The 25,739-nt window shown below is 47.5% G+C and overlaps 1 protein-coding gene and 1 pseudogene across 3 annotated transcripts in view; one reads left to right on the top strand and one right to left on the bottom strand.

Moving 5' to 3' along the window:
* Positions 1-25,739, top strand: part of ATP6V0A1 (ATPase H+ transporting V0 subunit a1) — a 55,465-nt gene that overhangs the window by 27,988 nt on the left and 1,738 nt on the right. For 2 of the 3 annotated variants that reach the window (XM_024742251.1, XM_024742243.1), the window contains exons 10-20: positions 150-362; positions 2,758-2,908; positions 3,810-3,949; positions 4,824-4,981; positions 5,420-5,510; positions 7,593-7,711; positions 8,255-8,471; positions 9,028-9,135; positions 14,346-14,453; positions 19,743-19,860; positions 20,155-20,326. In XM_024742251.1, the coding sequence (XP_024598019.1) occupies positions 150-362; positions 2,758-2,908; positions 3,810-3,949; positions 4,824-4,981; positions 5,420-5,510; positions 7,593-7,711; positions 8,255-8,471; positions 9,028-9,135; positions 14,346-14,453; positions 19,743-19,860; positions 20,155-20,326 (1,595 nt within the window). The remainder of the gene's footprint in view (positions 1-149; positions 363-2,757; positions 2,909-3,809; positions 3,950-4,823; positions 4,982-5,419; positions 5,511-7,592; positions 7,712-8,254; positions 8,472-9,027; positions 9,136-14,345; positions 14,454-19,742; positions 19,861-20,154; positions 20,327-25,739) is intronic. The other variant, XM_024742255.1, reaches the window with a different exon arrangement.
* Positions 12,544-13,032, bottom strand: LOC112397939 (60S ribosomal protein L27a pseudogene; annotated as a pseudogene).

Raw genomic sequence — 25,739 nt, 5'->3', positions numbered from 1 at the left:
ATTCTAGCCAGAGGAAGAAAAAGCCCAGATCCCCACCTGCCCTTCTCAGAAAGCTGTGCCTCTTTGCCTTCATATCCTGAAATCTAAGACTGGTGTTAGACTAGCATGGCTTATCACCCACCAGTGTCTGCTCCTTTCTCTCCCAAAAGGTTCTGAATCAAACGGAGGATCACCGCCAGAGGGTTCTGCAGGCAGCTGCTAAGAACATCCGTGTCTGGTTCATCAAAGTGCGGAAGATGAAGGCCATTTACCACACTTTGAACCTATGCAATATAGACGTGACCCAGAAGTGCCTGATTGCGGAGGTCTGGTGCCCTGTCACTGACCTCGACTCCATCCAGTTTGCGCTCAGAAGGGGCACGGTGAGTCCCCCTCAGCTAGCAGTGCAGCCTACAGCTAGGAAGAGAGGATCCCATCCATAGTAACATGAACCAATTACAATTTTATGGCATTTTTAGTCTCAGAGTTCTTTAATATACTCATCTTGTATCCTGACAATACATTTCGTATATGCTTATTTTTCAAATGTAGAAATTGTAGAAAAAAAGATTAAATGATTTGGTCATATACCGATGATCCTTCAGGGTAGCTCAAAATCAGAACATCAATTTCCTGATCCACTCTCTCTCTGTCCATTAGACTAGTTCCATAATATAACCCTCGCAGTTCCATTTAGTAGTTAATTAGAGCTACTGCCCTATCCAAAGCACTGATCTAGGGGCCAGGAGGTACAGAGATGTAAAAAATAGGCCTTCAAGTATCTATGACTTATTTGAAGAGGCTGATGTGCATACAACACAGTCTGTGCTAAGAGTAGTTTACGTGTGTGGAGGGAAGGAAGGCACTAACTTTTCCAACTAGGATGATCAGAAACAGCTTCAAGAAGGTGGCATTTACTCAGGGTTTTGAAGAATTGGTAAGATGTCAACTGGCAACAATGAGAAGAAAACAGTATGGACAAAGGCAGGAAATACAGTGTGACCATGTGTGGTTGGGCCAGAACAGGAATCGTCATGGGTGAGCCGAAGAGCAGGAGGCAAACCTAGGTCAGGGAGACTGGAACCTAATTGTCAAGGTGGTTTTTTTCTGTTTTGTTTTTTAAATAAATTTATTTATTTATTCATTTATTTTTTGGCTCTGTCGAGTCTTCGTTGCTGCGTGCGGGCTTTTCTCTAGTTGCGGCGAGCGGGGGCTATTCTTCGTGGCGGTGCACGGGCTTCTCACTGCAGTGGCTTCTCTTGTTGCAGAGCATGGGCTCTAGGCACGTGGGCTTCAGTACTTGTGGCACACGGGCTCAGTAGTTGTGGCACAAAGGCTTAGTTGCTCTGCGGCATGTGGAATCTTCCCGGACCAGGGCTCAAACCTGTGTCCTCTGAATTGGCAGACGGATTCTTAACCACTGCGCCACCAGGGAAGTCCCATGAAGGGTTTTTAATACCAGGTTAGTGGGTTTATATTTTATCCCAGAGGGAGTGGAGAGACATTGGAAGGTATTTAGCAGTGAAAGGACATGATCAAAACGGTTTTAAAAGAGTAATCCAGGGACTTCCCTGGCGGTACAGTGGTTAGGACTCTTGCTTCCACAGCAAGGGGGCCGGGTTTGATTCCTGGTCAGGAAACTAAGATCCCATATCCCACATGCCTTGAGGCGTGGCCAAATAAATAAATAAATAGAATAAAATGAGTAATCCATTGATAGCCTCTGGGTTGGATTGGGGAGTAGAGAGAGTCTACAAGTAGGGGTTCAGTTAGGAGGTTATTGTAAACACAGAGCAGTAAGTGATAATGACCCCTGCAGTAAAAAGCAAATAATGATGAATTTGTGAGACACTCTGAAGGAGGTATCAATTGGTAGATTTGGTATTTAGCAATGTGCAGGAGAAGTACAAGGAGAAAAAATTAAAAATGTTTCTGAGGCATCAAAGCTGGGTGGCTGGTAGAATAATAGTTTCATTGATGGAAGTAAAAGTTCAGCAAGAGAAACTTATTGATAGGAGAAAGATGATAAGTTCAGTTTCAGTCACATTGAGGGGTTGGACAGAAATCCACATGGAAATCTCAAGCAGAAAATGGGATAGGTTCTCAAAAGAAAGGGCAACAGGAAAGAAACGGGCTGCACGAGGTTGGAAGGGCGTGAGACCTCCAAGAGAGAAAATAAGGAGCTAATAATAGTAGAACTTTGGGGGCCCTGCAGTGTTACAGGCAGGGGAGGAAGAGCCAGCAAAGAGACAGGAAAGGCATGGTTGGTAAGCAGAAGAGGTAGCTCTCCAGCGTCAGGGGCTTGCATATAAGAGAAAAGACCTTTGGATCCAGTGATGAGCCAGCCACTTTGGCCAAGTGTGCTCTGCTAGACTACAAGGATTAGGGAGTTAAGAGTAGGTGGCGAAGGAAGAAAGTCAGAGAATAACTTTGCTTCCTCCATAAAAGGAGAAGAGAACAATGACACTTGTAGACAGGCAGATAAGGATGTCTCCAGAGGAGGTACCGCATTTTCTTTGGTTACATATTTTAGAATTTTTTTTTTTCATGGTGAGGATAGTTTTCCTGAGACTTCATTTAAATCTTTCATTGTAAATTTTATAGCTAGTTCCAGTTTCCCCAAAGACCGGAAAGCTTGAGATATAATTTACATAAAAGAAAATACACATATTTTATGTGTACTGTTCGATGAGTTTTGATAAATATATATGCCTGTGTAACCACCATCACAATTAGGAGGGTGACCTGATTCTGAAATATGTGCTTTATGTTTCCCAGGAACACAGTGGCTCCACTGTGCCCTCCATCCTGAACAGGATGCAGACAAACCAGACTCCCCCAACCTATAACAAAACCAACAAGTTCACATGTGGCTTTCAGAACATAGTGGATGCTTATGGAATTGGAACTTACCGAGAGATAAATCCAGGTAAAAAAGCTTGAATCTTTTCCCTCTTAGAGGTTTTATTCTTTGTTATTTCTTTCAGTGCCTCACTCTGAATGCAATTGAACACAATTGGCTTAAAACTAAAGATGTTGTCAAGGCCTCAGCTGTTGTGTATTTCCTGTGAGGAGGTGCCTGTTTGGATGCAGGGAGTGAGGTTTATCGCTGGGTGGCACCCCTTTAGGAGGTGCTTTTATAGGAGTTTTATAGGAATGAGCTCCATGGATTGGATTCCTCTCTTTGCCCTTGCGGCTGTACAGCACCTGGCTTTCTCTTGCACACCATTTGCTGGAACTGCTTTAAGCAAAAAGTTTTTTCCAAGGTAATTGATATTTTAAAATAGCTTCCCTGTTCCAGGTTAGACAGAGAAAATATAGCAATTGTTGACCATTTTAGGCACAAGGCAGATTTCTCCTCTGTTCAGAGAGTTAATGATTAAATCCAGGGTCTGAGAATTCATTTTCAGTGGGAGCCTTCTGCAGGGCCTGCTTTGCTCCAGGTTCTGGGCTTTCTCCCACTCACCCAGTGGCTTTTTTCAGCTGGTTACTATACAAGGGAGGAAAGCTGGCCTGCCCCAGGAGCAGTGTCCCAGGGGTGAGAGAAAGGAATCAAAGAACAGACCACACTGGTGCACACTAGAGACAAAACTTTGATTTCCCATGAGGTTCTTTGTTGAAAATGCTGGCAGTAGCTGGGATGCCACCAGAGCTGCTTTGTGAGGCTGTGCACATCCTGCCGTGAAAGTTACCCCTGCGAGTCCCTCTGACCAACAGCTTGGGAATAAGTCACCTTATATTGATCTTAGATGATGGAGAGGGATGTGATATGTTCGGAATTGCTGCGGTTTTCTGTACTGGGTCTTTTTCCTTCTTTGGTTTCTTTATAGCTCCATATACCATCATCACTTTCCCTTTCCTATTTGCTGTGATGTTTGGGGACTTTGGCCACGGCATTTTGATGACCCTTTTTGCTGTATGGATGGTGTTAAGGGAGAGCCGGATCCTCTCCCAGAAGAATGAGAATGAGGTAATGTCTTGTTTGGTTTTGATAGAAACTCAGAAACATAAGATAATTTTATTATTTTCTTGACATATTTCTAATATTTTTCTTGTATAACCTTTGGCTGCTTACTATCATTGTAAACACATTTATAATAATTTTTTTATAATTGTGTATAAAAAAAATTGTGTAATTTTTTATAATTGTGTAAACACATTTATAATAATTTTGTACAGACAGAAGGATAATTCAGTCTTTCCTCTAGAATGATTGATGGAAGTGTATTTATTATATTTTAATTTTTTTATTTATTGAGATATAGTTGATTTGCAATATTATATTAGTTTCAGGTGTACAAATAGTGATTCAAAAACTTTATAGATTATACTCCACTTATAATTATTATAAAATATTTGCTCTATTCCCTGTGCTGTACAATATATCCTTGTAGCTTATTTATTTTATACGTAATAGTTTGTACCTCTTAATCCCCTACCCCTATCGTGTCCCTCCCCCCTTGCCTCTCCCCACTGGTGACCACTAGTTAATTCAAGAACGAGGTAATGTTTAAGTTACCTCTGTGTCGGTCTGAAACTATAATTTCTCAAGCATTCATTATGAAAATTATCTGGAAATCTTTGATCCATGAATTTATAGAGAAGTTATAGAGACTATTTAGAGAATAGAGAAGTTATTTTCATTTTAACACTAAAGAGGTCACATGCTGTGAAAGTAAATTTCTTGTTAGCGTTGTATTTTGGTCTTTACTTCAAGCTCTCTGACCCAGAATGGTGTAAGAGTGGTGTGAGAGGAAGGGTCTAGTACATTCTAAATAACGCTCTCACGACATTAGCTGCAGCTAATGAGTACATTTCATTGACCTTTTTCTCCTGGCTCCCAGATGTTTAGCACTGTGTTCAGCGGACGGTACATTATTCTGCTGATGGGTGTGTTCTCCATCTACACGGGCCTCATCTACAATGATTGCTTTTCCAAGTCTCTTAATATCTTCGGGTCATCCTGGAGTGTGCGGCCAATGTTTACTTTATATAATTGGACGTAAGTTGCAAAGAAGCTGAAAGTCAAAGCTTATTCCTTTCGTGTTCAGCTCTGGTTTTCCAGACAAGTGGTAAACTAACACTTCTTTAGGAAGCGGTTGACACTGTCTCTATTCCAAAAGAATGTAGTGTCTCCTCTTATTTATGCTGCAGCCTGGGAAGTGCTTTGTGATTTGTTCAGCATTGTTAAGGAACATTGATTCTTTTTGTAAGTTAAAAGCGGGTTCCCCAATTTCTCTATCTGGTCTTGTATGTGTGTTTAATTTTTCTTTTTGTTATCTCTGATCCCGTCTCACTCTCTGATGCTAATCCCTTCCCTTTTATTGAAGAGACAAAATAGCTATAGTATCAATGGTTTCTTTGGGGATCAGTTTTTGAACCCCAGTAATTTCCCTCTCTTGAATAAAAAATAAATGCAGCTTTTCTCCTAACATGGTAGAGAAGAGACGGTTCGCGGAAACCCTGTCCTCCAGCTGAACCCAGCTGTCCATGGAGTTTTCGGTGGACCATATCCTTTTGGCATCGATCCAGTAAGAGCACTTCTTTTCTATATGTCTGACACCAAGTGTTTTAACTGAAACCCAGAAGTGAGAGAATGAAAATGAAGATAAATAGTTATTTGGGTTTTAGTTAACATATTTTTAGAAAACCTCAGTGTATCTGTCCAGAGCACTTTAAAGCTGCAAGAGATCCAGATGCCTTGGGGAGCCAAGTGATTTCTCCTGTACTCCTTATTTTAGATGTGGCTAATAATACTGACTCTGGGAAGATTGATTTTCAAGACTCCTTCCCAGTTTATTTTTGTTTAACTTAGTTTGGTTTTTATTTTTAGCAGATGTTTTAACAAAGAAAAATAGCTCTTTTCTATGGATTTTAGATTTCCATTCTTATCTTTACATACTTAGACAAAAACTTATCCCGGAATTTTATTTTTTTTCAAATACTTAGGCAAGTAAAGTGTGATCAAGTCTTTTGTGTTATGTGCTTAAACAGGGGAGGCGGGGGCAGGGGTGTGTGTGGAATTTAAGCCTAAATGTTAGATTGTAAGGATTACAAAATTCCAGAGGAAAAGCAGATCATTATGGACCAGAAAGATTAAGTTTCTTGTAAAAAATGGGAATTAATCTGGCCTTTGAAAAATATTTCAAATTGTTATAGGTGAAGAGAAGTGTGTGCAAAAGCATAGACGTAGGGAGATACAAAGTTAATTATTATAGAAATTAACAGTACTGAAATGCTTACTGTAGCTCAGAGACTGTACTGAGCCCTCAGCATGTCTGATTTATGCCCAAACAATTCTGTCAGGTAGGTACTGCTATCTGTATTATACAGATAAGGAAACTAAGGCTTGGAGATATTTAATAAGATTTCATATGTGCATTTAACAGATGTTTACTGAATCCCTATTGTCTGCAAGGCATAGTGCCTGCTGGGGGAAACACGTAATTCTAACACACAGGTCCTGACTTCAAGTAACTTGGAATCTAATAATAATATTATCTCACATTTAGGTAGTGTTCTGTAGTTACAGAGTTTTTTTTTTTGCAGACATCTCATTTGGTGCTTACAGGGTAGATGCTGAGTTTAAAGTGCCTGTGGGACACCCGGGTATAAAAGTCCATCAGGCAGTTGGAGTTGCAGAACATCAGGCAAGACTGGGGCTGCAGAGAGAACCAGCCACAAGTTGTCAGGTTAGAGGTCACCGAGGATGAGCTCTTCATGAGGAGGCCAGTTCAGAAAAAAAGATGCCGGGCTAGATGGTGGAAGACCTGGCTTATCAGGGTACAGAGTTTGCACTTTATCATAGAGATGACAGTAGGGGTTCTGGGAGGTTTTAGCACAGGGAATGACTGCCTCGGAGTCACGATTGAGGAAACATAATCTGATGGCCAAGTGGAGGCAGAACTGTCAGGAAAATTTTACAGGCATCCAAGCCTTAGGTGACAAAGCATAAGGCAATTAATGTTTAAAAATAGATGGAAGGACAGCACCACTGGGTTTCAGTCAGCAAAATACAGATTGTGGGAGCATCTACAAGATAAACGTCCCAATTTCTTCAACAAATCTTTTGTAATGAATAAAAAAGGAGAGCTGGAGGGAGAACCTATAGAGACTTAAAAGCTGTATCAAGCAATCATTGTTATAGACCTTGTCTGGACCCCACTTTGAATAAATGAATTATTTTAAAAAGTATGGATACAATTGGGGAAATTTGAATACTAACGATTCCAGGGTATTATAGAAGCATTGTTAATGCTTTGGGGTATGATAACAGTATTGTGGTCATGTTTTAAAAATGAGTTCTTACCTTTTAGAGATCCATACTGAAATATTTACAGGTAAAATGACATAGTATCTGGACTTTGCCTCAAAATAATATGGAGGTGGGGAGTGGGTTGGGGATATGATGAACACAATTGACAAGGAGTCAGTAAATAATCGTTGAAGCTGGGCCATAGGCACATGGGAGTTTGTTACGTTATTCTCTCTGCTTATGTGTATGTTTAGCATTTTCCGTAATTAAAAATACACAACTATTTTTTAGAATAGGTGAGTATTTTTCCATTTGAGAACTCTTTGTAATGCCTTTTTGTTTTCTTGGGTTGTGACAGATTTGGAACATTGCTACCAATAAACTGACCTTCCTCAACTCTTTTAAGATGAAGATGTCTGTTATCCTTGGTATCATCCACATGATGTTTGGAGTCAGCCTGAGCCTTTTCAACCATACGTGAGTCACTCTGTTTCATCATAAGAATGCACTTAGTTCAGACAGTGCTTTTGCCTAAAGAGATCATAACACCTCTAAGGAGGGATTAATAACTCAGAACACTATTCTATGTTAAAGAAATGCTTTTATAAAAATCTCATTTGTTTGAATGAAGCTTGCTTAATATTAGTCCCTTAACAATGTAGTCATACTCAAGATCTTTAAAAAAAACCTTGTGTAATTTTCATCAAAATGAGAGTTATGTTCTTTTCCCTTGATGTGTAACTCACATAAACTTATGAACTGTGGTCTCAGAATGTACTAGATTTTCCTATCTCTTCCTCATGAGAGATTGGTAGGGGTGGTATTGGAGCTGTTCACGGTCCAAAAGTTTGGTAGTCATAGTTAATCCTGCTTGTTTCTGTTGCCTCCAGTTCTTCTGGCTTTTGCTTCTTCAAATGATATACGTAGAGTTGAGGGAGCATTAGGTAGAAAATCTAGTATACTTGGTATAGGGGTGACCCTGGGTCTGTTCACCTTTAACATTTTTTTCTCTCTTTTTAGCTATTTCAAGAAGCCCCTGAATATCTACTTTGGATTTATTCCGGAAATAATCTTCATGACCTCTTTGTTTGGCTACTTGGTTATCCTTATTTTTTACAAGTGGACAGCCTATGATGCTCACACATCTGAGAAAGCACCAAGTCTTCTGATCCATTTCATAAACATGTTCCTCTTTTCCTATGGGGACTCTGGTAATTCGATGCTGTATTCTGGACAGGTGCGTCAACCCAGAGGTAGACTGTCTTAGGTGATTTTCCTAGGTCAGGAAGCCAGATGTTTCTGTGACTCTGAAAAAGCCTTAGGGACTTCCCTGGTGGTCCAGTGGTTAAGACTTTGCCTTCTAGCGCAGGGGGGTTGTGGGTTCGATGCCTGGTCGGGGAGCTAAGATCTCACATGCCTCACGGCCAAAAAACCAAAACATAAAACAGAAGCAATATTGTAACAAATTCAATAAAGACTTTAAAAATTGTCCACATCAAAAAAAAAAAAAAAAATCCCCATCAGCCCACACATCCAAATCTGAATTCAGCCCATCCTCCTCCTTTGGGAGGGTGAACTGTAACTTCTGTATGCGGAAAGGGTAGAATTTATGACTCTTATCCTATGGGACAGTCCTGGGCTTTGCCACAACATCTGCTAATTATTTTGAGGAACTGGATTGTGTTATTTATTCAGAAGTCGGCAGGAAAGTACTATTTTAGAGGGAATTTGTGCCGGAGTTGGAAACTGCACATTTGATTAATGTGATGTGCCTTGTCCTTCTTACTTTGCAGAAAGGAATTCAGTGTTTCCTGGTAGTGGTTGCGCTGCTGTGTGTCCCTTGGATGCTGCTGTTTAAACCACTGGTCCTTCGCCATCAATATTTGAGGAGGAAGCATTTGGTGGGTGTATTTCTATGGCTGAAAGTTTACTAGACTTTTTCTTCAGATCAAGGCAATTCCTCATTGGATATAATGAGTTGTGCATAACCTGTATTCTCTTAAAATGCATTTGTGTTGTATCCCAGCATGAACACTAGACCTGCTGAAATGAAAAAAACCAAAACCAAGCATGTAATTGCTGCTCAGACATCCAGATTCAGCTTTGAGTAGCCCAGGTAGTGAGAACAGGTCATAAGTTTTTACCTCCTGTTCACGCTTTGCTCATGTTGTGCTCAGCAAAATCCAGGTCTGGGCCTGTCTCGATGCAGCATCAGCCAGGCAAGGCTGCAAGAGCTGCAGACAGGTGAACCCACTCATGTGGTTTGCCTGGGCAACCACAGGGCTGACACTGATATATTTTCTTTTAAAATGAGACCGTGATACTTTCACCAACCAAAACATCCGGGGCGGGGAAAGATTTGGTTTAAAGCACATTGACTTTTTTTCTTTTTAAAAAACAGCATACATACTTGTGTTTACTTAATGTACGTATGTGTGCACCTGAATTACACACACACACACACAAACTTAAGATGCCAGATGTCCATTTCTGGCTATGCGATAATGCTTACTTATTATATTGCCTGGTAAAGACCAAAAGATCGTGTTGCATGACTCATGCAGCTGTTAGATTGTTACTCCTGTTGGAGAGCAGCTGAGTTACAAGACCTGCCTTCTCCCTTTTCTGACCATCTTCATTCTTCCATGTGCCCTCATTCGTCTCCCCTTTCACTCCCTCCCTCCTTTGTTTCCTTCTCCCTTCCTCTTTTCTTCCATTCACTACCAGGAAGGGGCAACCTGTGGAGGCCCCAGTCTGCCCAACCCCAAGCCAACAGGGACTAGAGGCAGCAGCAGCTGCAACAGTGAGTGAATTAAAACCAACAAACCATCACGTTTTGTTTAAAGAGGTGGCAAACAGTGCAGCAGAATTCTTTTTAATTATATCGAGAGCATGGGACATGTGTGCTCTTGGGAAGTATGTCCTTGTTACTCATTGAGAGGATGACAGAAAAGATTTCCACCTCTTAGGAATAGATTCTGATATCATCTTTACCATTGGTCCACTAAGTTTCCATTCAGTATGTAAGTACAGTCCTGTCTATGGAAGCAGGGCGGTTGTTGTACCCTCTCCAAGCCCCATCATCTTAATCCAAGAGGGCAGCTCTTAGACTCATCCACTTTCATGTCTGTATTTTGTGACCATGTATTGGATGGGTTTTTTTAGCATGGAGTGAGAACATCTCTGTGATTCTTGAATTGATTTCCCTGCACTTTAAAGTTCTGCTTCAGAGTGATGCTTGGACATTTGGTCCATTTTAGCTATAACTTACTCTCTTTCCAGTGGAAGATTATATGTGTCTACTTTTTTGTGAGACACTCAGAAGCCCTCATGTCCTCAGCTGTTCATTGAGACCTCCACCCTGCCATGTGTCTCGTGTGTACTCTGCATCTGGTGTAATAACCAAAGTCATCTTCTGTTTTGATCTTTCCTTCTTTCAGTACTAACTCGTGATTCGGTAACAGCACTTCGAATGTTAAGCATTTCAATATTTGTCCTTAAAACATCTCTTGACCAAAATCTTATAATGCACTAATATCAAATTAGCCCAGTCTATTCTAGGTAATGAATCTATAATATTTTTTAAATCTCACCAGTAGTGATTACTCATATACTGTTGTGTTCTAGTAGCATCATACTCCTTTAGATAAAGGAAATATTTAGATGATGACTGTTTCCTTCATTAGGTGTTCCTGATCATTTTAACTCAGAAAATTGCTATAATTATCCTTCTAGGACTAGTCTAAAAAGGCTGATATTTTGGATCAGAAGATACTTAAATGTTGCTGCTTAAAATTATTTTCAAATGGGGACTTACTCTCTTCTTTCTAATGAGAGGGAAAAAAAAAAAACCCTTAAAGCACACACTGTCCACACATTGGCGTTCTTTCCACGTGCTCTTCTTTCTGCTAGTCTCAGTTTATTTAAGATGTGCTTCTGCTGCGTCAGTCTTGATACTTTTAAGTCTGGCATCGTCTTTTATGATAATATCCAAGTTAAAAGTCCCTGGTCTGGAAACCTGCACATTCAGAGGGACTTCTTAGCGCACTGGTTCTTTAGTGGCCAAACGTCTGTTTCTGGAGGGCAGCCCGAAGGCATCAGGATGACCATTCTACCACGGGGCTCCTAGATTCCTGACCCCAAGCGCTGAGGACATGAACACTGATCTGTTTTTGTTCTGTTCTCTGTCCTCTTGGTTGTCTGTAAGCAGTGTATCACAATTTAATATTTTCTTTTCTTCTTTCTGCTGCTGTGTGTCTCATCCCCCTTCCTGTAACTCACATCCCCTCTGTTCTGAAGGGACACTTATTCGTGTCTGGCTGGGAGGTTTAACCTGTCTACCCCTCACTTCATCTGCTGATTGGGGGAAGCTTCAGAAATGGCTTTCTGCTTTAGGCCTTAAAGCCTAAAGCCTGCCTCCTCGACCCTGGGATCCATCCCAAGATACTCTGGAGTCCTCTCCTGTCACCAGCGTGGTGCAGAAAGCGCACCTGTGTTGCACCTTTAGTCCACCTTTTGTGGGTTGTCAGGTGTAACATTTGCATGACCTGGAGGTGCCAGGCGCTTCAGTGGCTCCCAGATCTGCCTACACAGCAGAATCACCTGGTGAACTTTAAATTTGTTTCTTAGGGCATTAAGACAGAGCAGACAAGTGGAGGAGAACATAAAGATTGCCTGTGATGCCATGATCCAGACAACCCCCTACTGACATTAAAGACTAAAATCAAAGCAATAGGTGCACTTGTTAGAGATGCAAATAGTACTGACTGTGAAAGCCTCCCCGTCCCCAGCCCTTCTCCCCCACCTTCTCCTCCAGGCTATTGTTAACAGGTGGGGAGGTTTGCCTTAAAATTTTTTTCTGCAGATATCAGCATATATCTATCATCTGTTGATAGAAATATGTATATGTGTATGTACATATATATTTAAAACACAAATTAGCAATTGTGTTTTAAATTGTAGCACTCTGCTGCCCCTTGATTAGGTTTTTTAAAATTTAGTGTCCTTAGAGATTGTTTCGTAGTGATACTCTTATAGTTGCCTAGCATTCCATAGAACATTCTGTTGGATGTGCTTAAATCATGTAATCATTCTCTTGTTGATGGCTCTGTTGGTTGTTCCCAGTTCTTTGCTATTCCAAATAACACAGGGAACGTCCTTGTCCTTGTATCTTGATAAAACTTCACAGGTACAGATGTTCCCAGCAGTGGACTTGCTGTCTCAAAGGGTGCATGCATTTTTTTTGTGCGTGCCTTTTCTTCTTTTTTTTTTCACTTGTCATCATTTAATGAATCTCCCACCATGTGGCTTCAAGCTACCAGGACACAAGCCCCACCCACACCCTTAATCTTCTCAGCTCTTCTGCTGAAGAATTTGGCCTTCACGATGACAGCCTGCTTTGGGAGCTTTCCCTTCCCCAGAACTTTGTAGTAGCCTGATGGCACCACATCAGTGATAGGAGCAGCTCCAGTCTTGCTCTTGGCGGCATTTACCCGTGTCTGCTCACTGACCAAGGTCCACAATTTATCAAGGTTGACACTTGGGCAGAAGCTCTGGTCCCTCTTTAAGTGGTAATGCCTCATACCAACTTTCCCAAAGTATCCTGGGTGATATTTGTCGAAGTTGATCCTGTGGTGATGCATGCCACCAGCATTACCGTGGCCTCCCGGGTGCTTCTGGTGTTTGCCGATGCGGCCGTGGCTGTGGCTCACGTGGCCCCTAAGTTTCCGGGTCTTCCTTATTCTGGATGGCATGTCGGCGGCCGAGACCAAAGAGCTGTGCATGCCTTTTCCATTTTGATAGACACTCGAAATGATCATACAGTTTGTACTTGGGGAAATATTCTTTTAAATACAGATTTTCTAGGCCCCATCCCAGACCTACTAAATTTACAATTTCTGGGGGTGGTATCTGAGAATCTCTGCTTAGTGAAATGCAACTTTCAAGGTTCTGATGCAACTGGTTCTCTGACCACTGCTAGAAGAAGAGAGAGAATCTGCCCAAACCCTGAGGGTTGATGGTCGTATGCTGTGGTCATAGATGCACACCAGAGGTGAAGCTGCGAGGAGGGACCCTGGGGCAATTGACCGAAGCTGCGTGCACATTCTTCGTGCTGCTGCTCAGAGGCCATTTTGCAGGAGAGCAGTCTTTGAACTCTTGCCTTGTTTGACTCCCCTGACAGAAACCACATGAAGTGGGTCTTGGAGCTGTTTCTTCAGCTCCTTTTCACTCTATGGCAGGTTAGCACTAAGTGGTATCTGTCAGACTTAACCCCAGTTCTGCCTGGTTTTCGTACCCAAAGAGTCCTTTTGCCTCAGCAAACCCAAACTTTTCCAAATCAGGTTGACTTAGAAATCCTGGTCCTAGGGACCCTGCTGAAAACTGCCTGGGGAGTGAGAGGCAGCAAGCAGCCAGTCAGCATCCGCCCACCTGCCTGTGGAAGGGTTGTGTTAACACTCCAGAATCCTCCATTGAAGGATAGGGTCAGGGTTGTTTTGGTTTGGTTTTGTTTTGTTTTAAGTCAGTATTCTCTAGCTACAAGCTAATGTACATTAAGCTTTTTTTTCTTCTGTGACCTGGGAAGTCCTTTGTTCCTGGGCAGAGACCCGGTGCATTTCAGGGAGAGGTTGCTGGAGCTCTCGGGCTCCTGTTGAAATCTTAACAGACTTGGTTGCAGTCACCATGTCATTTGGCTCTCCTCCCTGTTAGAAAGTTTAATCTTTAGTTCCAGAAAAACTTAGGCCATTGAACTCTTTACAGATAGAGCTGCGCTTGTTAGGAGACTTTGTTCGTATTAAGCTTTTCACGCAAGCAGGACTCTCAGTCGGCGTTGGCCGAGGCAAGGTTGGTGTCTCTTGGTGCAGCAGGAACTGCCTGTTGCCTCTGATCAGGATGAGGTGCTAAATGTAGTTCGGGCTGGGCCTGGGCGGTGGTAGTTGGGATGGGAACAGTGGCTTGATTTTACTTAGCTGTTCGATCAGTGGGTTTTGTTTTTGTTGTTAGAATATATGCTTTTCTGAGGTTTGTATGTACTAACCATCGCCCTTCCCCACGTCACAGAATGTCACATTAAAGCCCAGGCAAATTCTACTCTTTCTGTTCATCTGTGTAGGGAACTCTCAACTTTGGTGGGATCAGGGTGGGCAACGGACCGACAGAGGAGGATGCTGAGATTATTCAGCATGACCAGCTCTCCACCCATTCAGAGGACGCAGAGGAGGTAAGATCAGTGGTGCGGGCTTCCTCTCCTCCCACCTCGGGTCAGCCCTAGTCTCGTGTCCCTAAGTGGCCTCACTCCTGTCCGCTCCTTGAAAAACTGAAAAGACTAATACTGAGGATCGGCTTGCTTTCTGGACCTCTTAGGGCACTACAGCTTTTTCCAGTGGTCCCTGCTCTGAACTCCAGGTGTTGCCTGCAGAGCCCGCAGCAGTTTTGTTCTGTTGTCCGGCTTCCTGAGTTCCAAGCGGCCCACAGTACCCTGCACGCAGATCTCAGTTATTGACTGCTCCCCTCGGGGCCGAGGCAGAGCCGGCCCCAGCGCCCCAGCTCTTACTACCAGAAACCCAGGCCACACGGCGGCTCCTTCATCCCCTGCCCCTCCCCAGAATGGTTCCCGTTGGAACTTTAATCACTGGGACTTTTGAAGTCCTGTTCCACTAATGTGCTCTTGTTGCAGACATTTTATTGAGCCTTTTAAAAATGTGACTTGCCTACTTTTTAGCCAAGTTTAGTCTAGTTTAGCCAAGCTAGACTTTTCCTTAAACCACCATTGGATTTTTAAAAATCCAATCTCCTTGCCTGACCGTTCGTACCACAAAGCCTCTGAGCTGAACTTTTGAACCTCATCTATTCAGTATATTCTTTTTAAAACAAATAGAAAAGGAGTTGAGGACCCAGGGGACTGGACTTTGCAGTCTGACTGACCGCGTCTGCTATGTGTATGACTTTTAAAAAAAATTGCAAGGCTTGGGATGCCTTTCAAAAATTAAGTATCAACACTCTTGGTCCTGCTGACTTTGCTCTCCGTTTATGCTGAGGAGGCTTGCCTCCAATGTCAGACCATTTAACATTCACAGTCCCCACGCCCCCGCCCCCAAGAAGCAATCAGTAGCCTTGTGCTCATGACTTGTGACCTTGTGTGTGGCATGGCTTCCCACTAAGTGTAAATTTGTGTTTTCAAGCCTACCGAGGATGAAGTGGTAAGAAACAAGCTGGCTTTAGCTTCATGTTTATCTGGGGCTTCTCTTCCCGTCCTTGTGATCACTCTGCTGTCCCTGCTGCATCCTGGGGCCACACGTGACACCCATGTATTCTGCATCTCACCGGCCATTTCTAACCAGTTTGTGAACCCGTGTTCTGAAAAAGCTCATCTCCATTAACTGCATCTCACGTCAGTCACCTCTGTCTTTGTTTCATTGACTTTGCTGATCTAATGCCTTGAGAATGGCTTTAAAGGAGCTGCAAGTAATGTCTGCACTGGCATTCTTGAAGTGACTCCCCTTGGGAGTTAAATCCCATTGGCCCCTGCCTTCCTCTCCTGTGTTGTTATGTATGGTCGCTCTGCCCCGGGAATAACTGTTTCCTCCCTGCTCCTCTGAGTGCTTATGGGAAAGCTCGCCCTTCCTCCCTGTCTGAGATGCAGCCGACCTCTTCCTGCTGCCCTCATCGGCTTGATGGTGCTTGGAGTGAGAATGCTGGACGTTCGCTTGGGGTCCGCTTTACCTCCACGTGACCCAGCCGGGAGGTAGACAGTTTTCAAAAGGAGGCTTTGCCTCTCAGATGCATCCCAGAAAAAACAATCCATCTGTGTGAAAGGAGTTCATGTTATACCAGTCACACATAGAGGACAACAGAGAGTAGAAAGCAAATTGGCTAAATATTCTGGCCACAGCCAGAGTAGAAGGCCCTCTAGCTCAGCAGTAGTTCATTTAGCAATATACAAGCTTTGAACTGGGTTTCTAAAATAGGCCTTGCTGCACTGTTTGCACCTCCCCCCAAATTTCTCTCTAAAATACCCAGACCTGTGAACCTTTCCCTTTCCTGGCTCTCCCGGCCCTCCCTCGGGGGCAGTGGGATGGGAATGGGAAAAAGCTTTGCTGTTCTGTGTGAAAGCAGGCAGTTGTCAGTCTTCCGGAAGGCCGGAGAGGCTCCTTTGCTGGCATCTGGGAGCTTCTGCGTTCCTCTGGACCACTCATCTGTGCAGAGCCACAGGCTGAGCTGCCTGGAAGGTCCCTGTCAGCATAGTCCTCACGTGTAGCCACGTCCCAGGGGAGTTGACATCCAAACAAGATGGACTGGAATTCAGCCTCCCCAGTCTCTGGCCTCCCAGCTCCCTCAGAGGTTCAGTTTCCCACAGCGTCCTAAGTAGTGAGGACATTTTATCATCGTTAGGTACATACACAGTCTAGTTCTCTACAGCCAGGTTTCGATAGTTGTCTCAGTTACCTAAATACGTCACAGGTGGAAGCAGCAGTCCCTCTCCCTGGGGCATCAACAGTCCAGCTGCAAACCAGGGCCAGGCTCGTTGATTGGGAAATTTTTGAAGGCTGTAACCACTCAGTAGGGGTCAGTGGGACCTCTCCCCACTGTGTCATCTCTCTAGGTACATTCATCCAACCCATCCATTCATTCACCCTCCATGTGCCAAGCACTCTGTTTAGAGCTGCAGGAACTGAGAGAAGAAAAACAAGTCCTTGCCTTCAAGGAACTCCCAAATTTAGGACACAGTCTGTGATCAAGGTGTGCCCAGGATGCTGTGGGAGCACAGGAAGAGGGCACCTGACAAACACTGGGGTGGGGGTAGGGAAGAGGAGGCCTGGAAAGGGTTCCCTAAGGAGATTATTGCTGAGGTTAGTTTGGTCAAGCCGGCGTCTCTGTGGAGGGAGAGAGGGAGGGAATGCGGATGCATCAGTATGTATAGTTATCATGAAGATACAGAGGCCTGCGTCATCAAGGCGCATTTTGGGGATAAACAAGTATTCAGCTTGGCTGGAGCTCGGAGTCAGGAGTTGAGGGACTGGTGAGAAGTGAGGCTAGAGGTTGGCGGACACCAGCCGTAGTAGAGTGGGTAAGAAGGAGCGTCAGAGGGCAGTGAAGCTGGAAGTGACACAGCGCGTGCCATTGCTGAAATACCCTAGTGGCGGGTAGAGGGTGTATTGGGTGGGGGAGGGGCACAGTCTGAGAGGAGTCGGGAAGGAACTGGGAGGCCTGAAGGCATTTGCAGTGGAAGTTGGAAAGGAAGGGACCATTATGAGCTGAAGGAAGTAAAAGCTGCAGGCCCCAGTGCCTTCACGAATGTAGGCAGTGCGAGTGAGTGAAAAGTCAGGCTCGACTTCCAGGTTTGGGTGCCTGGGGCACTAGTAGTGACCCCCTGTTAGACATGGGACGAGGAGTAGAAGTAGGTCTTGGTGGGTCAGAGGAGAGCAATCGATGAGTTTAGTTTGGGTGGCGTCGAGTTTGAAGCACCTGTGCTGCAGCAGGAGGAGATGTGGCACAGCTGGTTGGAAACAGGCAACACGGAAATAGAGGTGTCCATTTGTAAGCCCCTCCCAGCGTGGCCGCTGAAGGCCCGCGTGGCAGTGCTACAGGAGAGACGTTAAGGGCTGAGGCAGGAACTCCAGCACTTGAGGAGGAACCAAGAAGGAGGCTGAGAAGGAGCATCCAGAGGTAGGAGGAGAGCCTTCTGAAGAGGGAGCAGGACAAGGCAGTAGTGGCGGACACCGCAGAGGCTCAGGTCACAGGATGCCTGTGAGACCTGGCTGGGAGGTAAGGGGAGCGCGCGAAGGAGGCGTGCGGAGCCGAGAGGGCGCAGGAGGTGAGGGGCAGGCGCGGTGCGGCAGCGGGGAGGTGGTAGAGAGTTAGACGGGGCATCTGCGGCGGTTCCGGGTCAGTCGTAGCGGACTCACATGGGGCAGTGACAGACCTCTAGGCGCTTGCCTGGGTTTCTTGCTTCATTCTCGCCCCACTTAATATCTCCCCCCACTACGTAGATAAGAAAACTTACCCAAGGTTGCAAAGCAGGAAGTTGGGAATGGAGGAGAGGAAAAAGCGAGAGCAGTGCCTGGAAGGGAAGCTGTTCATGGGAGAAACTCAAGGTGGAATAAAAATGCTGCAAGGGGCTGGTTCTGAGGGAGCCCCGCACTCGCTTCTTTCTCAGAGCTCTTAGTTAAAGCCCTGTGCTCCTTGGAGCTGGGGGCCTGTCCTTCCTCAGAACGTGGGCTTTGGTGCGACGGTGAGCAGTGGTGGCAAAGAGCTCTTAACGGCGCGTTGGGGTTCCGGTGACTGTGATTACCCCTAGTTTTCAGGGTAACTAGGAGACTTGGAAGAGCCTGTTTCAGAAGAAAAGCCCAGAAATACTCTGGGTGTAGATAGTCAAAGGTGAGGGAAAATGAGGCAGAAGCCCAGAGATGGCGAGTTTGAGCTGGCCCCTCTCCCCACTGGCCATGCCTGTGAGGCCTGGGCCGTTAGCGCCTTACCAGCCAGCCCTCCTCTCCTGGCCCCATGTGATTTCTCAAGACAGTTCTTTCTGGTATCTTTTGGGAATGAAGTCATGTGAGTCTGCAAAGAAACTGGTGAAAAATAGACTCTGACCTGTGGGCAGGGCAAGCTGGGGAGGCCCACTGGGCAGTGCTCCTGGAGTCTGGTCTGGACCACGTGGGGAGGGGCGGGGAGGCCCCAGGCAGGGGAATGGCCCACCTCCTGGCCTTCAGTGGCTGTGGCCCCACCCAGAAGAGTGAGGCCCGGAAGCGTGCCTGCGGCTTCTCAAGCAGCCTGGCTTGGAGCAGCCCTAACAGGGAGCTCCCGGAAGCTCGCTCCAGCCCCTCTGCTTTATGCTGCAGATAATTTCTGATGTTGAGGCAAAAGCTGGAAGAAAGGGAGCGTGAGGAAAACAGAAACAACAATCCACGTTCCGTTTAGTCTTCATCATGCGTCCAAGTAGGAATTTGTAAAACTTTTGCTAAAACGTCCCTGTGTGATCTTTTCAGAAGTCTCAAAAGTAAAAGGAGGTTATCTTGCCGCCAACGTGTTGTGAAAATAAGAAGTGGCTGCAGAGGTTTAGTCTTCTCCAGGCGGTTTCCAGCCTGGTGGCCTGTCCCCTGACGTACGACCCGGGGAAGAGCCCTTCCTGCCCTCCTGGCTCATTCAGAGGAGGGTGCTCCGCTCTCAGGCACCGTGAGGTGGAAGTCAGCCAGAGCAGGTGCTCCCAGACCGCTCTTACCTCAACATGCAGCCACTCCGGAGCTGACAGCCTAGTGGGGAGAAAAAGCAGATGTGTTGAGAAGAGTCTCATTAAGATGTAGTTCATTAAAATGTGATGTATTGAGGGGCATGGGGTGTCCCAGTCGGGGGCTCAGCCAGGCAGGATTTCTGGGGACGGCACGGCTGAAATCCCCACCAGGAGTTCAGCACCGGGGGCTCCAGGCCCATGTAGCCGTTCGTGCCAGCGCTCAGAGCCCTGCACATGCCCCTCCCAGCCTTATATCTTCTCTCTGGTTTCCTCCCATGACAGTTTGATTTTGGGGACACCATGGTCCACCAGGCCATCCACACCATTGAGTACTGCCTGGGCTGCATCTCCAATACCGCCTCCTACCTGCGGCTCTGGGCCCTCAGCCTCGCTCATGCACGTGAGTGTATTTCTCTCAGGTCAAAAACTATGTTTCTCCCCTTCTCCGGGCACTCCCTCAGGTGGGGGCTTACAGAGAGTGGAAATTATGTAAAGCCTCTGGAATTACTGACTCCTGAATCCAGAGGATGAGGTACAGGTGGGAGGATCAGTGCTTTGGCCAGGTTAGCTGGTAAGGTCGCAGAAAGCCAGGGGGCAAGGAAGACTGCGATTGAGGGATGGCAGAGCAAAACGCAAGGCCTGCAGCACCCCTGGCCCAGCTGAACCGGATGTCATGTCTCTCCCCGTTCCGCAGAGCTGTCTGAGGTGCTTTGGACCATGGTGATCCACATCGGCCTAAGCGTGAAGAGCTTGGCGGGAGGTTTGGCGCTGTTCTTCATCTTTGCCGCCTTCGCCACCCTGACTGTGGCCATCCTCCTGATCATGGAGGGCCTCTCAGCCTTCCTCCACGCGCTGCGGTTACACTGGTGAGGGGCAGCGCGGGGCCGAGGGTGGGGACGTGTCCTTAGCTGCACCGAGGGCAGTTTTACTCCTGTCCAGAATGCAGAGACACTAGGAAGTATCTGCTTTCACATCCTCATACCCAAGGACGTACTTGGTAGTGAGCCTCAGGAAATGTCCACAGAAGAGCACAGCTCACTTTCACAGCTGCCAGGGAGGATTCTCTGGTGAGTGTTGTCACAGTTGCTCTCCCTGTCTTCAGCCTTCTTCAGTGCTCTTGATTATGGCTTAAAAGATCTGCTGGGGTTTTTTGTTTGCTTGGGGGTTTTTCTCACTGGCATATAACTCTCTCCTGTCTTCAGAGCAATGAAAGCAGCTCTGGAATAGGTTCTACGTCCAGGAAAGTGCTAGAGCACACTGTGCCCTCATTTCGTCCCCCTTATTCTGTCATCGTGCCAGTGTCTTTGGGTAGGACCCCTGGCAGCTCTGTGTGAGTAGGGGGATTCTTGACTCCATAGCACGCTAGCTCAGTACACGGAAGCAGCTTCTTCTGAAGGGCAGGTTTCTTTAATGTCGTTTTTGGCTCTTAGTGGCTCTGCATGGAGATAGCTCAGTCCCAGGGAGTGGGAGATCTGGGGTCTGGTCTGGAATGTGACTCCATGACCTCAAAGTAAGGTTGCCAGGTTTAGCAAATAAAATTACAGAGCACTCAGTTACGTTTGGATTTCAGATAAACAGGGAATATTTTTTTTTACTGTATTTCCCGAATGTCCATGGGACATACTTATACTAAAAACTGGGCATCCCGTACTTTATCTGGCTACCCTACCTCAAACCCTACATCTTCGCGTCTCCATTTCCCCCTTCACATTATGATTCTCCCTCTCTTTTGTGGTCCAGTGGCTCCGGAAGCTGTAGACCCTCTCCTCAGAGAAGCACCCCCCTCAGTGTGCACACACAGTTTTACCAGTTTAGGGGCTCACAAACTCACTGGCCCTACCTTAGGACTCCCTAGACGAGATGATCTGTGGTGTTAATGACCTCAAGGTCAGAAGAGGGCCGTGACTCTCTCTCTCCATCACTTCTCGAAACCTGAAGAAAACCAAAATCTGAACCTGAGAAACCTCTTCCCCACTCCCTTTATCTTTGATTTTTCTCCTGGCTTGGTTACAGCTGAGCCTGCTCAAAGATTCCGCCGTTTGTTGTTCTAAATTACAGAGGGGAACGTGAGGCATGTAAGGGTGAGCCGTGGCCGGGACTTAACTCTTCCCTCAAAAGCTCCCTTAGAAGAGTCCGTCCTGCTGCGTCAGTACACGGTGCTTTCGCAGGCCTGGCCCTCTCCTCCCGCCTCCCGTCCCCTCCCCGCCCAGCTGTTGTTTACTGGGAGCCAGGAGGCTGGCCACGCTACCGCTACCACTACCGGCTCTCAGCTTATCAGCGCACGCTCGCCCCAGCACACTTCCTACCACTCAGTGCGAGGGGACGTCTGTGCTGCCAGCCTGGGGTGACTCACTTTTTCTTGCCCTCTTGGCTTCCTTTCCTATTCCCTTCCCCGCCTCCTGAGCCCTGGGCTTGAGGGAACAGTTACCACGCCACCTTGACTCCAGCCCAAGTGGGGAGCCTGTTGCATCCTCCCTGGGTGGGTGGGAGCAGCCAAGGAGCTGGAACAGACCTGTGAGAGCAGTGAGCCAGGCACCACGGAGCACGGAGGGCCGCCTGGACTCAGGCCTGTTGTCCAGAATGAGCTGAGGCGGTTGGGAGGTCTTGCTTTGCTGCCTGCAGGATTACTTCTTCCTCAGGCTCACCTGCGGCCTTCGAGTGAAGGTGTCTTCCCACGTCCTCATGAACGAGCCCAAGGAAGTGACAAGTGGCGAGAGAGCAGGCTTCAGAATCGGGTGACCCGAGTTTAAATTCCAGCTCTGCCGGTGCTGGCTGGGTGACCCTGAGGAAAGCACTTACCTCTCTGAACCTCACTTGCTCTCATGTGAAAAGAGATGATAATGTCCACGTGACAAGGTTGCTGTGATTAAGTAGGAAATGATGCACAGACCAAGTGACTGCCGCGGTGCCTGGCACACCGTAAACCTGTGTTCAGTTGCAGCTGCGGCTGCCCTGCGGAGAGGGCTGTGGCCCCTGTAAAGATCTGCTTCCAGTCCGTTAGAGAGAAGGGGGACCCCAGGGGGATGCACGTGATACCACCTGAATGCCTCGCAGATGCAGTTTGCAAGGAGTAGGCTGGTCAGACATATTGTACTTGCAGGGTGGTGGGTGGTTGCTGTTGTTTGGTAGTGGAAATACTGGGTAGAAGAGAAAAAACAGTGAAAACTCCTCTGTGCAACTTTCAGAATCCCATCACTGGGGGCCTGTTTGGAGCATCTACCCCACCACCAGAAAGGAGTGAATGAAATTGGTGCTCATGCACCCCCTCCTGGCCTAGTGTGGACATGCCTCGAGGATTCCTGGGCCTTAGTCCAGCAGGACTGCAGGAATTCCGAGTTGAGGCCATCCTCTTGGGGGTGGGAACAGCTGGGCCCACTGAAGATGGCTGCAGGGACATTGCTGCAATTTTTCCTGGCGTCCAGCCTGGGCATCTTCATACCTGTCACTTTACCCCTGGTGTTCAGCTGGGGTTTCTTGATTCTGATGCAAGGGCTGCCCCATTACACAAGTTCTGGGTCTCTTTGGTGGGGACAAGAAGAAAAACCTGTGATTTGAAAGCAAGGATAAACCACAGGTCTGAGGTTCATGTAGGGTCATGAGGAGGCAGGTGACATCTGGAAACAGCAGTGAGCGGGTTCACGCACCCGCCTGCTAATTCTGTCTCCTCCCGAGTTACGTCTGTCTCTTTTCCTCCCACCAGCTGTGTGTATTGTGCTCGGTCTTCTTGGCTACCATAATGAGATGTCTTTTCTTCCTCAGAAAAGGCAAAGGCAGGGGTATGATTTGTGGTTTTCACTGTGGACGCCGGACTGCTATTAGCAGAAAGACCGTCGCCCCATGGCCCGCCTTCACAGCAACCTCATCCCTTCCTAGCTAACGGATTCCACGTGAACACTCACAGACTGGGGGCTAAAGGGACAGATTTGGGGACCAGTTTGTTGTAAGGAATTCAGTGGCGCCACAGCAGGACCCCACGGGGTGGCTGCCCAGGAGAACGAGAACACCTGAAGTGTGACCTCATGGCCCCGGCACTGCTCGGAGAGGGACAGAACCATCTTTCTAGAACTGCCTCCCCTCGGTCACATCCCCACAGGCAAGGGAGGAGGCCCAGGCTCTCCCCTTCATTCACTTGAGAAGACATGGTTTCTGTCGTGGGGCAGGATCGCCCTCTCTCTCTGGACTCCCAGTTAGTCCTTCTGGGCCACTGGGTTGCCTTTTCCAGGTGCGGGAGCTGGCGGGGGTGACAGAGAACCCCCTCTGACTGCCTGAGGCTCTCCTCACATCTGCTGAACCCTGAGATGCGTTTTAGTGGCCTGGGGCGTGGCGGGGTCCATGGAGGTGCCCCGAGCAGAGCCCCTCAAGGAGGAAGAACTTGCAGGGCAGCCAGCGGGGCCCCGCTGTGCCCCGGCCCAGAGAATTTCATGTTTATCCTTTCTCAGGAAGCACCCAGCTCCCTGGCTGGGAGGGAGGAGAGGGCGGGGTGACCAACAGGGAAACTGCTTTCCAGCTTTGCGCCGGGAGGGTAGGGTGAGCATGGCTGAGAAGGGAGGCGAAGTCAGGCTGACGCTGAGATACCCAAGATGTCCCTGGTGGGGGCCACCCTAAGTCCCTCACCTCGAGCAGCAGCTGGTGGGCAAGGTGGTGTCAGGTGGTGTGTCCGAGGGACCGCCCATCTGCTCACACAGCAGAACTTATGTGCCCCCATCCCAGGCGTGTGTCCCCTGATGCAGATGAGGCAGGCAGGATGATGCCAAGAGAAGGGTGGTGATCCCTCAGGCGTTTGAGAACGTCTGCAGCTTCTCCATTCACCCAGTCTGGAGTTAGAATTGTTTGTGTGATGAGCCAGCCAGAGGTCAGAGTTCCAGATACCTCACAGACCCCAAGGTGAGTTGCCCACCGTCTGGCTGTGCACTGTTGAGCGGAGTGAAATACCACTGCCGTGTGCAGACACAGCGTGCCCAGCGTGGAGGACTCAGTCGTCACAGCAGCGGGCAAGGAAGCAGGAACCTGCCCCCATCCCCACCGCATTCCCCCGGAGGAGGCCTCAGGAGCTGGGACTCAGGGCTGAGTCCTGTGACTGACTGCAGTTTGAAATACCCTCTCCTGGATCCCATTTACTCTGAGCGAGGCTTGGCCGAGACACTGATGGGAATCCTCCAGGGGCCGAGAAGCTTTGGGGGCCTTGGTGTGGCCCCCAGAATGTGGGGTCGGGGAGAAGGCTGCCTGTTCTTACACCCACACAGAAAATTCTGTTCCCCTCTTCTCCCCAGCGGGTGGAGCTGGCTGCTCTGCAGTCAGCTCCTCAGCCAGCGCCCCAGGGCTGAAGGGGCCTCTGAGGACATCTCGGGGCTACCAGCAGACAGTCCTCTTCCCACTCCCTTTTCACTGATTCCTCCCTTATCTCGGAGGGAGGCCGCCCTGGCTGAAGGCTGAGTGAGGGGCATGACGGTGGAGAGCGTCTTGGCGCCCTGCTGTGCAGTCACAGTCAACCCGCTGCCTGCGGCCTGCCCCAGGGATCTGGGGCCCCCAGAGTCACACAGCCCTGAGTGGAAACTATTCCTCAGGGCAACTCTCCTTGGCTTTCTTATCCTCTGAATCATGCATTTTTCTGCCCATATTTGGTGGTGATTTGGTTGCTGGGCAGACATCCAGGGCGAACTCGCAGCCTGGCTCTGCATACAGGCGTGTGCTCCTTCCTGCCCCCTCAGAGTTTGAAGGGCCCAGGGAGAGCATCGGGGATGGATGCTGGGCTGCCGGGGAAGGGAGCTAAAGCTGTTTTTCCTTTCAGTCCCCAAGAGAAGAATTCTTTCTTAGATGCTTTTGTAGTTGGAGGATGTTTTTGCCGTTGCTTTGAGAAGACTTCCCCTCCTAACTTCCCCCTTTCCTGGGAATTTCCTCCCCTAAGTCTAAAGCCTCCACCGTTCACTAGCAACCCTCCCTTCTCCTTCCTCCCCCTCCCCCCCCCCAAGAAGAGAAATAAACAAGAAAACAGTGGCACCTGCCAGGGTTCCTTGCGCTGAGCTGGTGGCTACTCACAAGCTTCCCTTGGAGGCCCACTGTGGGCCCTGACAGGAAGGGGGTGTTGGGGGGCTCTTCCGTCGTTAGGGGCTCAGGCCGGCTGAGTGTTTCTTGCACATGGCCCTCTGCAGAGAGTTTTGCATAAACACACTCTCCGCTGAGCAGGACGGAGCAGGAACGGAAGCCAGACCAGCGCACTGGTGTGCACTCTTGCCGAGGGCAGGCCCTGGGCGTCACGAGTGGGAGGTTGTGTTAGGATTA

This window comes from Neophocaena asiaeorientalis, unplaced genomic scaffold (assembly GCF_003031525.2).
Source record: "Neophocaena asiaeorientalis asiaeorientalis breed wild unplaced genomic scaffold, Neophocaena_asiaeorientalis_V1.1 scaffold1, whole genome shotgun sequence".
NCBI classification, from domain to species: domain Eukaryota; kingdom Metazoa; phylum Chordata; class Mammalia; order Artiodactyla; family Phocoenidae; genus Neophocaena; species Neophocaena asiaeorientalis.
Note: the sequence above shows the minus strand (reverse complement) of the source record. Positions and strands in the feature narration are given on the sequence as shown.